This window comes from Nycticebus coucang, chromosome 22, assembly GCF_027406575.1.
Source record: "Nycticebus coucang isolate mNycCou1 chromosome 22, mNycCou1.pri, whole genome shotgun sequence".
In the NCBI taxonomy this organism is placed as follows: Eukaryota; Metazoa; Chordata; class Mammalia; order Primates; family Lorisidae; genus Nycticebus; species Nycticebus coucang.
In genome coordinates this window covers 15,131,462-15,145,522 of record NC_069801.1, presented here as the reverse complement: position 1 = coordinate 15,145,522, position 14,061 = coordinate 15,131,462, and the positions used below count along the sequence as shown (strand labels likewise).

General features: G+C 49.9%; 1 protein-coding gene across 1 annotated transcript; it reads right to left on the bottom strand.

Annotated features, from left to right (window-relative positions):
• Nucleotides 1–202: 202 nt before the first annotated feature.
• On the bottom strand, nt 203–4,779 carry FAM43B (family with sequence similarity 43 member B). The gene has a single exon (XM_053577340.1). It carries the CDS (start codon nt 3,329–3,331, stop codon nt 2,345–2,347), a length of 987 nt encoding a protein of 328 aa, XP_053433315.1. The 5' UTR covers nt 3,332–4,779; the 3' UTR covers nt 203–2,344.
• Between the last annotated feature and the right edge of the window lie 9,282 nt (nt 4,780–14,061).

The window sequence follows — 14,061 nt, the reverse complement described above, 5'->3', positions numbered from 1 at the left end:
CCTCAGCCTCCCGAGTAGCTGGGACTACAGGTGCTCGCCACAATGCCCAGCTATTTTCTTTTTTATTGCAGTTTGGCTGGGGCCGGGTTCAAACCAGCCACCCTCGGTATATGGGGCCCAGCGCCCTACCCACTGAGCCACAGGCGCCACCCCCTGTGAGGTTTTAAAAGGAGATGTCATCTCCATTTTACTTTTGTTAAGGGTGAGGCTCAGAGAGGTTGTGAGCTGCCCAGTGTCACACAGCTGGCAAGGAGGCAGAGTCTCACCCAGGCCTTCAGATTCCAGATCTAGAGAGCATAGTGTGAATGTGTGTATGTGTTGGGAGGCTCAGAGAACAGTGGAGAAGCAGGCCTGTGCATTATTATATAGTAACAGCTCTTTTCATTATATGCACCTCATTGCAAATGTAGAACGAGAAGGATTCCTGGATGCCCAGTGCCCAGCATAGTGCCTGTCACAAGCCAGGTGCTTAGTGACTATCTGCTGCCTGAATCTGACTGGAGGGCGGGCTTATGATATTGTTTCTGGATGAGGTTGTCTCAGCCAATACCAGAGGCAGACCATCATCCGCTCCCAGGTCTCACATCTTCCCACTTCCTCTTCTCCTTCTGCAAATGGGAATAACACCAGCAAAAGCCCTGACGATGTTGTAAGGGGGAAGTAAAGAACCCATTGGGCAGCCTTGCCCAGTCGGTGCTTGTCACCCCCAACATGCAGAGTCAACCCCAGCTGTCCCCTTAAAAACCCAGACCTGACTGCCTAGCTTCCGCCAGGGTGAGGTGGCTATGGTGCTCTCTGTCCTGACAGTTCCAGGAAACAAAACCATTCTGATCATTGGCAATGGCAGAGGCCACTTGTCTGGGCTCTGGGATCAGTGCCCAGCTCAGCGCAGGGATAAAGAAGATATCTGAGCTCAAGACTCACACTGTCACAGTCTGGACAGATTTCTCCAGCTCCTTTGAAAGAAAACTGGACTGCCCACCCCTTTCCCCCACAACCTGCTCTGCTCTGAGCCCTGAGGGGACACAGTTTGTGCTCTGACATTCGCCGGAACCTTCTCAAACACACATGGCTTAGGAGAAGCCCCCAGCCCAGTGCCTCCTCCCTGCCAAATGTCCCAGGCACTTGCGTCTGAGCACCCAGGCATACAGACAAGTTGGGAGGCTGAGACACACAGCCAACGCCCCTTGATTGGCATATGTAATTTTCAGAGGAGGCAAAAGTTAGTGCTTCCTCTCCTGACATTAAGGGGACAGGTTCCTGGCAGCAACCCTCAACCCATCCCAATCCTGGAAGCTGGCTCTAGCTGCTAAAAAGGGGCTACTTTCTGGGGTGTGTCTTCTCCTACCCTGCAGGAGGCCTGACATCAAACAGGACACAGGAGTGGCAACGGGGCTGAAAAAGCAAGTCTACTTTATTTACAACGATTAGTTGGTGACACATACATCTTTGGGCTTTTTGTGGCCTTGTGGAGACACCTGGGCAGGGGCCCACTCCATCTTTTGGGTTAATACATCCTCCTTTCTCACTCTGCTATGAGAACCCAGATGATGTCAGGACCCACCTGCTCTGAAGATCCTCAACTTAGGATCTGCTGTGTCCACTTTCTGGGTAATCAGGGCCCCCAAGCACCTGCCGAAGCTTCTCCTTACCTCCTCTGGAGGCCCCATCTTGGTCCTGGTTTGGGGGCTCCTAGTTGGGGACCACATGCATATCTGTCTGCAGAGAAGAGCTGTTACCTGGCCTAACCGTGTTTGAACGTTGGTAGGACTGTTCCAGTCTTTTTCACAGGCAGAACAGGCAAGTCCCAGGAGTCCTCCAAGGGGCAGAGAAGCTGGGCACAAGGCCTGCAAATTCTTCCCTGTATATGGCAGCCACTCAGCGCCCACTATGGGCCAGGACTCAATTCTCCCAGGCCACTAAGTTAGTCCCCGACAAGAATGCCTCTCCTGGGCTGGAGGGAACAAGTACAGGGCCAGTACCTCCACCCTGGCAAGGGTCCAAACCCACCCTCCTGGATTTCCGGAAAATTCTTCCCCCTTTTTTTGAGAGGATGTTTTAGGTGGGAACGGGGTGGTCTCCGTGGGCAGAGATTTTGGTGTAAAGTGCAGGGAGGCAGTTCCACAATGGAGGGCCCGGGAAATTCCGGGTGTGGGGAGGGCTGAACACCCCACAATAACCAAGGGATATCAGGCATCATCCTGAGCCAGAATGAGGCGGCAGAGCAGACAACAGAGGCCACAAGGGAGGCAAGGGTTAGGAGCCAGGGGAGCCAAAGCGGGCAGGGTGGGGGCTGGAGTCCGGTGGGCCGGGTCTGGGGCTGCGAGTCCTGCCCCCTCCGTCCTCAGCGCGCCTGGCTCGCCCGCTCCCTAGGGCCGGCTTTCCAGCGGCGGGGCTGCGCCGGCGGCGGAGGCGCCGGGGTGCCCCGCAGGCTGCACGTCCTCAGCTCCCGGGCTAGGTTGAGCACCTCGGGCCGCTCGCGCTGGGGGCCTCCTCCCTCGCGCTCCTCCGCGGCCTCCTCCTCCTCCTCGTCCTCCTCCTGGATGCTACTGAGGCGCGGCGCCCCGCGCCCGCGCTCGTTCGGCGGCGGCCGGTAGGCGCACTTGGCATTGAGCAGGCGGCGCAGTGGGGCGCGGGGCACCGAGGCTGCGGCGCCTCCGGCGCGGAGGTGCTGCTGGCGCACGTGGCGCGCGTCGCTCTGGCGCTGCAGGCGCTTGAAGTCGCTAAAGGCCGCCACCGCGGTCTGGCGGAGCAGGCGGGCCAGGGCGCGCGCCTTGTGCGCCCGCGCCAGCAACACGGCGTGGCAGCGCAGTACCACGGCCTTGTGGCGCGCCTGGTGGCGGTAGACCCAGGCGAAGACGCGCGGGTGGCGCCCGTCAGCCGTGCAGTAGGTGATGCGCGGCAGCAGGTAGGCGTGCGTCGGCCTGCGGCCCCCTGACCCCCCGGTAGCGCCGCGCTCGCACGGCTGCATGCGGATGCCGTGTGGCCCCAGCGTCAGCTTCATCTTGGTGCCCCCGCCCGGACCGCAGCGCGCCCAGATCTTGCCCACGGCGTCGTCGGTGCAGCCGTCGCCCTTGGCGTGCAGAGTGACGGCGTTGCCCAGGTACCACACCGTGTAGGTCGGGTCTTCCTTATTGAGCTCCACTTTCTGGCGCCGGCTGCGGAACACGCGGCCCAGGCGCTCCAGCGGCCAGTCGGGCAGCAGGTCCGGGCAGGAGCGCAGGAAGCTGGAGAGCAGCGACGTGTAGGCGAGCCCCGGACTCAGGCTCTTCGCCTTGCACTTGGTCTCATCCTCCACCAACACGAATTTGTTACGTCTCCAGGGCAGCATCGCGGCTGTGGCCAAAGGTGCCTGGGACGCAGGGGGCTCACGGGCTTCCTGACAGGCAGCCGGGAGAGTGAAGGCGCTCAGAAGCCCACCGCCCCGAGTCGCGAAAAGCCGGAGGCGCCGGAGACGGTCGGTACCCGGAGCGCCAGGCGGGGCTCGCCTCGCAAGATGCCCGGTGCCGGGCCGGGCTGGCAGCCGAGATGCCCGGGCGGCGGCAGAACGGCCGGGAACTGCTTCCCCCGGGAGTGGCTTCAGCCGTCTGGGAAGCGAGGAGGGGCAGAGGTTGGGGGTAGTGACGCCCCCCAAACCCTGACTGGGGATTTTCCCGCGGTCCCCGCCGCCCAAAGTGCGGCGGCAGGGAGATCGCGGGAGCTGGGGCTGGCGACTGCTCCGGGGGGTGGACGGAGAGCGCGGCTGCAGTAGGGACTCCTTCAGGCGTCGCGGCTCCACCTCCCCCGGCTGCCTACATCACCGGGCGGGACCGCTAGCTCTCTTGTCCCCTCCCTTCGCCCTCTTCTCTCCCCTCCCCCTGCGCAGGCTCGCGCTGCCCTGGTCTCCGCACAGGCGCGGTGGAACGGGTTTAATCATTATTGGAGGGGTGGGGGTTGAGAGTGCTGTTAAGGTGGGAATCTCCTGAAATGTACTGGAGGGCTTTACCAGTGCAAATTTCTGTGGCCTCTCTTGTAGTCTCCAAGCTCTCCATGGCATTCAGGAACTGGGATTCTTGAGGCCCCTCACCCACAGCAAGTCCCTTCCCCCATCCCTGAGAATGGGATTGAGGGGTCGGCTGGGGATGGGGCCGGGCCTGGATCACTTGGCCTCCTGTCTGCACAGCACAGAGCCAGCTGAGGTGGCCGAGCAGTGCAGTGGAAAAGTACTGTCGCTTGATGAAGCTTTCTCCCTCCAAGGTCGTGGGCCAGGCTGCTGCGCCTGAGCTGAGAGACTGGTCACTGCTCCAGCCGCTGGCAGTGCCCCTCGCCTGGACTGAAGCTGGGAGGATTCTCTTTGAGGGTAGGGGAACCTTCCAGAGCAGTCCTGGGTCAGTGGGAATAGCAGATGAAAAGCTTCCGCCAAAAGGCAGCCTCTGTGCTCTGGGAAGATTAAATAAACTCCTTGTGTGAACTCCTTAAGAATTCCCAGATGTTTAGCATTCATTCTCTTAATCCACCAGACAGCCCAGGCTCTGTTAAATGACTGGCCCAAGGTCATGAGCCTGGTAAGAGGTGGAACTCAACTCATGGGCCACTCAGGCTTGGGTGACCCATGACTGGGCCCCACTCTCCATCCTCCCCTGTGATTACTCATCAGTAACTACCTCCTTCTAGGGAGGGGTTCTAGTGTACTGAGGGACAGATGTCTCTGGGCATGGAGACATTTCTTCCCCTTTCAGGATTGGTTAAGCCACAAGCTCCCTACAATCCTGGGACAACTCCTTGGGCTCTTACAGAGCCAACACTCAGGCTCTTTCCTTGGTGCCTACACAGGTTATCTGGGGTCTTCTCCAGGTCTGGACGGGGATGGCCAGGGCTGAAATTGGAACTCTAAAGCGTGGGCCAGGCCAAACCAAACCATATGACATCCAAGAGTGGGGGCAGTGGGAAGATGGTGTCCAGGAATAAGTGGCTAGGGGGTTCAGAATCCTTGGGGGTGATAAAAGTAAAAATGACAAACCCCAACAAGAAAATAGTGCTCACGGAAGCAGAAAGAGGGATGGAGGGAGGGGGATGGGGCCTTAGTGTGTATCACACTTTATGGGGGCAAGACATGATTGCAAGAGGGACTTTATCTAACAATTTCAATCAGTGTAACTGGCTTATTGTACCCTCAATGAATCCCCAACAATAAAAAAAAAAGAAAGAAAGAAAATAGTGCTCACTTAAAGAGCAGGGAATTACTCCAAATGGCAGAAACTTTGCTTTGGAGGGTACCTCACACTGATCTGGTCCCCTGCAGCCTCAGTTCATTTTTAATATGGAAATATCTTTATTGCCTTAGCTGGTTATAAAAGTAATACATGCTGTGGTAAAAATTAACACAAGAAGGACGGGAAGGTAAGTCTCCTACTGTTCTCACCAGGGTGATGAGGCTTCATTTCCCAGAGAGAGGGCAGGCTCTGAGAAGCCAGTCATCATGGGAATGATTTTCATAGCACTAGATTTGTCTCTTGGGCTAATGCAGATATTAACTCAACCAAATCGCTTTATAGGAAGGACTTTTGTGTGGTTTTGACTTGAAAGTCAGCTCCCTGAAGAATTCTGCTGTGTCCTGCCTTGGATCTCCTGGGGGCTCCTCTCCTCCTCCTGTGGCAGGGAGCTGGTGGGAATGGCCAGATGCAAAGTCTCAGCTTGCTAGAAGGACAGAAACCTTTGAGCTTTTGAGGGAAGCAAGGGGTAGCCAGCTAAGTTAACAGGGGAAGACATAGGATGCCTAATTAAGTTGGAATTTCAGATAAACAGTGATTTTTTTTTTTTTAGTATGTCCCAAGTATTGCATGTATTTTATCTGGCAACTCTGAGCCTCCTGCCTACCAGAAGACTAGAGATCAAGGGGCCATAAGCAGGCGTTTGCTGCCATGGAGAGCCCCTTCTCCCTCCGGGGCTTGGCTCAGTTTCCTAAATCCTGGTGGTGTGGCAGCTTCTGTTTCCATTGCTTTTTGGAAAAGTTCTCAAGGGGGGAAGGGGCTCACTAGGGACTGTGACACCACAGGAAGTGCCCCAGTGTGTTTTTATAAGGCCTCTTGACCACAAAGCAGCCTTTGACTCCGCTAACTCCTCTGTTAATACCTTTGTTAATACGGTACCTGCTAACCCCTTTGTTACGCTGTTTGCCACACCCTCTGGCCTGCAGTCAGGATTCTCCCCTCCCCTTCCTCAGGCCTCTGCCTCCTTCCAGGCTCCTCCTTACACCCCCAAGCTTGGGTTTGGCCATTCTGCTCTTCCTTCTGTAAACTTGTTTTCGAGGGTTTGGCTATTCGGAGAGTTTCCACCCTCTTTTCTATTCAGATGTCTAGAAAGCTGACCTGGCTGCTCCCCTTCTCAGAGGCAGATCTCCAGGCTTTCTCTTCTGTTAAGCCGTCTCTTCACTCCCAACCTAGCACCAGGTCATCACTACTTCGTGCAGTTGGCTTTTTTTTTTCTTTTTTCAATTTAATTTTTTATTTCTGCCATATTTATACTTAGACTAGTTTAAAAAGTCAAATGCCCGGCTTATAGCATTTTAGCAGGTTGATGATTGTTTTTAAAAAAATCAATCCTGCAGCCATCCTTGCCTAGTCTAAACTCTCACTGACACTTTATTTCTTTTTTAATTAATTTACTTTTTTTTTTTTTTTTTTTTTTTGAGACAGAGCCTCAAGCTGTCACTCTGGGTAGAGTGCCGAGGCATCACAGCTCACAGCAACCTCCAACGCCTGGGCTTAAGCGATTCTCTTGCCTCAGTCTCCCAAGTAGCTGGGACTACAGGCGTCTGCCACAACAGCCCAGCCAATTTTTGGTTGTAGTTGTCATTGCTGTTTGGCGGGCCCAGGCTGGATTCGAACCCGCCAGGTCTAGTGTATGTGGCCGGCACCTTAGCGGCTTGAGCTACAGGTGCTGAGCCTCACTTCCACTTTAGAAGATGACATTTCTGTCACATGCCTCCGTATCTCCAAACACTTCCAACTCAGCTATTTCAATTTTTAAGTCATTATCTATTGTCTCCCTGTTATCAAAGATGAAGATTGTTATTCTTTTATCTACTTCCATCTCACCCATTTTTCATCTTCCTTCCCTCCCACTTTAGTTAGAACGTTTTGTTGTTTGTGTGGCACTGATAGTCAGTGTTTATTTATTGTGACCATGTAAATATTGTCCAAAGCTGAGTCTTAAAGTGTGCCATGATTCCATTTTCCTTATTGGGCAACTTTTTTTGTTTTTTCATAAGTGAGTAATTGGTTCATTTTTTTAAAACTTCCTTGTATACCTATCACTAATTCCTTTTCCAGTTCTCCAGCAGAACCATAAAACCTCCGTTGACCTGGACTTTGCTCTACTACCATCCTAGGAATTTCCTTCACTTCTTTCTTGTGTTGGATCCTGTTTTCTGGATCCCTTGCCTTTAAAACCTTTTCATTGCTGGGCAGCACCTGTCACTCAATGGGTAGGGCGCCGGCCCCATATACCAAGGGTGGTGGGTTTGAACCCGGGCCGGCCAAACTGCAACAAAAAAATAGCGGGGTGTTGTGGGCATCTGTAGTCCCAGCTACTCGGGAGTCTGAGGCAAGAGGATTGCTTAAGCCCAACAGTTGGAGGTTGCTGTGAGCTGTGACGCCACAGCACTCTACCGAGGGCAATAGAATGAGACTCTTGTCTCAAAAAAAAAAATTTAATTCCCTGTTTTGGCAGATCATATACTCCAGAGGCTTTGATTGATGGTTTGCCTTCGTGTCAAATTCTAGATTTTTGAAGACAACGTCAGAGTTGCTTTTGAAAAGTCAAATGATGTTCTGATTCCTGATCCTCTTGAGTATGACTTGATTTTTCTCCCTGTGAGTTTTTAGGATCTTCCAGAGGTCTGAAGTTTCATAATAATGTGCATTTACTGTGGATACTTAATGAGTCCTTTATTTTGGAACTTGATCTCTTTTAATCTGGAAATCAGTTTTGGGCAAGTTTCTTTTTCTTTTTTTTTTTGGTAGAGACAGAGTCTCACTTTATGGCCCTCGGTAGAGTGCCATGGCATCACACAGCTCACAGCAACCTCCAACTCCTGGGCTTAAGTGATTCTCTTGCCTCAGCCTCCTGATTAGCTGGGACTACAGGCGCCCGCCACAACGCCCAGCTATTGTTTGGTTGCAGTTCAGCCGGGGCCGGGTTTGAACCCGCCACCCTGGGTATATGGGGCTGGCGCCTTACCGACTGAGCCACAGGCACCGCCCCTGGGCAAGTTTCTAATTTCCTCCATTCCATTTTCTCTGTTCTTTGTTTTATGCTTTCCAGATCTATTTTAGTTGGATCTTTTGGATTGAGCCTCTGATTTTTCAAAATGTTCTTTCCAATTTTCAATTTAAAAAAATGTTCTATTTTCTAGGATATTGCCTCAACTTTATCTTCCAACTTTTCTATTAGATTTTTTTTTAAATCCCTCCTCTCATAATTTTTTACATCTAACAGCAATTTCTTGTTCTTTTTTAAAGCATTGGACATAATACTTATGTCTCTAAAAGTGCTAATTATAGTTGCTTTTGGTGTTTTTATTTTTAATTATGGTGAAATACACATAACAAAATTTACCATCTGAACCATTTTTAAGTGTACATTTCAGGAATAAGTACATTCACTTTATTGTGCAACCAGTCTCCAAAACTTTTTCATCTTGGGCGGCGCCTGTGGCTCAGTGAGTAGGGCGCCGGCCCCATATGCCGAGGGTGGCGGGTTCAAACCCGGCCCCGGCCAAACTGCAACCAAAAAATAGCCGGGCGTTGTGGTGGGCGCCTGTAGTCCCAGCTGCTCGGGAGGCTGAGGCAAGAGAATCGCGTAAGCCCAAGAGTTAGAGGTTGCTGTGAGCCGTGTGATGCCACGGCACTCTACCCGAGGGTGGTACGGTGAGACTCTGTGTCTACAAAAAAAAAACAAAAACTTTTTCATCTTATAAAACTGAAACTTTATATCTATTAAACAGCAGCTCCCCATTTCCACCTCTTTCTGGTCCCTGGCAGCCACTATTCTACTATCTATTTCTATGGATTTGATGACTCTGGCTGCTGTGTGTAAGTGGTATCGTAGCATATTTGTCTTTGTGACTGGCTTATTTCATTTAGCATAATGTCCTCAAACTTCATCATCCAAGTTGTAGCAGAATTTTTTTTTTTTGGAGACAGAGTCTTGCTGTGTTGCCCAGTCTGGAGTGAAGTAGCCCAGTCATAGCTCACTGCAACCTCAAACTCCTGGGCTCAAACGATTCTTCCACCTCAGCCTCTCAAGTCGCTAGGACTACGGTGCATGCCACTACCCCTGGTTAATTAAAAAAAAAAAAAAATTGTAGAGATAGATGCTTGCCATATTGCCCAGGCCGGTTTCAGACTTTTTTCCTCACATGATACTCCTGCCTCTGCCTTCTAAAGTGCTAGAATTACAGGTGCGAGCCAGAATATCCTTTCTTTTTTTTTTTTTTGGAGACAGAGCCTCAAGCTGTCGCCCTGGGTAGAGTGGTGTGGCATCACAGCTCACAGCAACCTCCAACTCCTGGGCTCAAGCGATTCTCCTGCCTCCGCCTCCCAAGTAGCTGGGACTACAAGCGCCTGCCACAACCCCTGGCTATTTTTTGGTTGCAGCCGTGGTTGTTTGGTGGCCTGGGCTGGTTTTTCTGTTTTTAGTAGAGAAAAAACAGTTTTTCTTGCTTGGGCTGGTCTCCAACTCCTGAGCTCAAGCAATCCACCTGCCTTGGCCTCCTAGAGTGCTAGGATTAGAGGTGTGAGCCATCTTGCCTGACTGCCAGACCCTTAGCCCATTTTTAAATTGGATTATTTGTTTTGGTTGCTGTTGAGTTCGTTATATATCCTAGATATTAACCCTTTATCAGATGTGTGATTTGCAAATATTTTCTCCCTCGCCATAGGTTACCTTTTCCCTCTGTTGATTCTGCCTTTTGATGTACAGAAGATTTTGACTTTGATGTAGCCCAGTTTATCTACTCACTTTTATTGCCTGTGCTTTTGGAGTCATATCCAAGAAATCATTGCCAAATCCAGTGTTATGAAGATTTTTCCCCTTTGTTTTCCTCTAATAGTTTAATAGTTTTAGTTTTTATTTTAAGGTCTTTGATCCATTTCGAGTTATTTTGGTATATGGTATAAGGTGATGGCCCAGCTTCATTTTTTGGCATGTGGATGGCCAGTTTTCCCAGTACCATTTGTTGAAAAGACTGTCCTTTTCCCACTGAAAGTTTTTGGCATCCTTGTTGAAAATTACCTGATCATATATGCAAGGTTTTATTTCTGTGCCTTCTTTTCTATTACATTGGTCTATGTGTCTGTTTTTATGTCACTGTTTTTTTTTTTTTACTACCATGCTGTTTTGATTACTATACCTTTGTAGTAAGTTTTGAAATCAGGAAATGTAAGACTTCTAACTTTGCTCTACTTTGGCTATTTGGCTATTGGGGTTCCTTGAGATTCTTTAATTAATTAATTTATTTTTTTGAGACAAAGTCTCACTCTGTTGCCCTGGGTAGATTGCCATGGCATCATAGCTTACAGCAACCTCAAATGCTTGGGTTCAAGTGGTCCTCCCAAGTAGGTGGGACAGTAGATATCTGCCACAGTGCCCAGCTATTTCCTTGAGTTTTTTAATGAATTTTAGGATGGATTTTTTTCATTTCTGCAAAAAATGCCTTTGGGATCTTGATAGGGATTCCATTATATCTGCAGATCTCTTTAAGTAGCACTGACATCTTTTTATTTATTTATTTTTTAATTTTGGAGACAGAGTCTTACTCTGTTGCCCAGGCTAGAGTGCCGTGGCCTCAGCTTAGCTCACAGCAACCTCAAACTCCTGGGCTCAAGTGATCCTCCTGCCTCAGCCTCCTGAGGACTGAGACTACTGGGACTTCTCCTGGGACTACTGGCTGCTTTTTCTATTTTTTAGAAGAGATGGAGAGTATTGGCATCTTAACAATATATTAAGTCTTTCAATCCATGAACATAGCATATATTTCCATTTATTTGTGTTTTCTTTATTTCAGCAACGTTTTATATTTTCCATTGTATAAGTATTTTGCTTCCGCGGTGAAGTTTATTCCTAAGAATTTTATTACTTTAGACATTATTAAAAATTGCCTTTCAGAGGCTGGGCACAGTGGCATATGCCTGTAATCCCAGCATTCAGAGAGGCCAAGGTGGGTGGATTGCTTGAGCTCAGGAGTTCGAGATTAGCCTGAGCTAGAGTGAGATCCTGTCTCTAAAAATAGCCAAGAGTTGTGATGGGCACCTGTAGTCCCAGCTACTCAAGAGGCTGAGGCAAGAGGATCACTTGAGCTCAGAAGTTGCAGGTTGCTGTGAGCTATGACGCCAGGGCACTCTACTCCTCAGGCAAAAGTGAGACTCTGTCTCAAAAAAATTTTTTTTTCCTTTCTCGTTGTTCACTGTTAGCATGTAATGATGGCAACTGATATTTGCGGGTTAATTTTATGTTCTGAAACTTTGCTGAATTAATGTATTAACTCCAAACGTTATTTCTGGTGGAATCTTGAGGGTTTTCCAATTATAGTTGTTTTTTTAAAGTCTTCTTCAGTTTCCTGCATCGATCTGCTTCCTGAGTTTCTTTTTCCTGTTTTTTAAAAAATGAATTTGAAAAATGTAAATCTCTGACACCTATGCTTGCAGCTTTTCTCTGAAGCTTGGCATTACTGTCATCCCCTCCTGAGAGGCAGGAAAGCTGATGGGAAGCTCTTTATGTATAGAGGGAGGGGAGGGGAGGATGGCTTGTCCCATGTGGGCATCCTTATCTGATGACACACTCAGCCATTTGTAAGAAAACTCTCAAGTGTTGAGGTCACTGACCCCAGAAAGCACCCCCGTAGTCTCCTGCCTACCCAGGGGTCTGTGTAAACCTGGCTGCCCACATTCTGGGAGTGTCCTGGAGACAGACCCAGGAGGCCTCACTGATCAGCCCTGTGTTCGGTCTCATGTCCCTCACTCTTGGCTGCGCCAGGGGACTTCCCGTCTAGCGCTGTTTGGTTCAGTGTCCCAGAGGGTAAAGCTCCAGTCTTCTGGTGCAGGGGGCTAGGTGGAGGTCTCCCCACTGCTCAGGATGTCAGGATTCGGGGGTGGGGGGCACCTGGGGCTCTGACTGCAGGCTCTCAGCTGATCCCACCTGCACTGTCATCCAGATTCCTACCTGGAACTCTCAGGTGTCCAGGGCTGCCCTGGACTGATTCTTGCTGGCTTCCTTCTTCTCTGCTAAGCTTGGTGCCCTTTGTCCTTCCAGTCTCCAAAGTGCCCTTAACCCCTCTCAGCTGCTGCCATCTCTCTCTCAGTTCCTTGTCAGTTATGCTAATTTTATCCCGCCCTTGTTTTAGTGAGCCTTGGGGAAGGGATGGGGAATGCCTCTCAATTTGCCATCTTCTCGATAGTTTTCCAGTGGTTCATAGTGTGCTTAAGACCCATGTATCATATTTCCTTGGATGAATTATCATTTGTTCTTGGGAACATAAAAGTACCTCATATTGACTAATTCATATGTATTTATACATTTACTCGGTGAGTTTTTCTGCCAAATGAATGAGAAAGATTAATTGCCACAGTCCCTTCTGGTTTGGAAATTTTTTATCTTAGGAATACTTTTATGAAAGGGGTGCTGAGATCAAAAGTTGACACTGGGTAGGAGCGCGCAGAGACGCGGAAGACATTCCTGCTGCAGCCCGACTCCAGCGTGGTGCCCGTGATCCTCCCTTCCTGGTGCTCATGCCTCCGCGTCTTCCCCTCCCATGTTGGATGAGGCTAAGTAATGAATAGATACTGCCTAAGTGACACTATATGGTTTCTGAGGCTGGGACACAAAAGCCATTGTGGCTTCTACCTCGTTCTCTCTTGGATTGCTCACTATGGTGGAAACCAGCTGCCATGCCTGCAGGATGCTCGAGCAGCCCTGTGGAGGAGTCCAAATGACAGGGCGCTGAGGCCTCCTGCCGACGGCAGCCAAGTCACCATCTGTGGGAGCAAGTCATCTGGGAAGTGGATCCTCCAGCCCCCGTCAAGCCTTCATATGACTGTGGACCTAGTTCACATCTGGACCATAACCTCATAGAAGACCCTGTACCCCAACCGTGCAGCTAAGCTGCTCCCGAATCCCTAATCCATAGAAACCGTGTGATAATATACACCTGTTAAGTTGCTTTGGTACAATTTGTCTCTCAGCCAAAGATAACTAAACCATCCTATTCTGTCGCACTGGCCCCTGAATCTCTGTTGATCACCCCCTCCCCAGTTTTCCTCGTGAGCCTCTCCACCAACAGCCCTTTGCCCCAGCCATGCTGGGCCAGCCTCCTTCCTGCCCTCTAACCACTGAGTGCCTTCTTGCCCAGGTTCTTTCCACTTGCTGTTCCCTTATCCTCATCCTTCCTTTTCCCCATCTCCTCTTCTTCTAGCCTATTCATCTTCCAAGCCTGCGCTTTCCTGTCACTGCTCTAGGGAAATAGTTCCCTGACCTGGCCTGACTTCCATTAGTCCTGCCTTTCAATGAACATTCTTCAAAGCATCTATCAGAATTATAAGCAATTAGCTGGGCATTGTGGCAGGCGCCTGTAGTCCCAGCTACTCGGGAGGCTGAGGCAAGGGAATCGCCTAAGCCCAGAAGTTGGAGGTTGCTGTGAGCTGTGACGCCACGGCACTCTACCCAGGGCAACAAAGTGAGGCTCTGTCTCTTAAAAAAAAAAAAAAAAATTATAGCAATTAATTATTTGTGTAATCATTTAATGCTGATCTTCTCCTACTCCTAACACTCCAAGGGTAGGGAACACATCTATCGGAAAACCGCTAACTCCACGGTGTGCCCAGGACAGCATCTAGAACACAGCAGGTACTCAAAGATATTGGTCTAATAGCTGAATGAGACCAGCTTCTTTCATCTGACTCTGTTCTCATCATCTCCACCACGAGAAAACAGCTTAGAGCAAATCCCTAATTAATGGCTCGTCAGTATATTATTCTTTAAGGACCGCACACATGCTTTTATTTTGATTTGTTTTTAAAAGTCTCA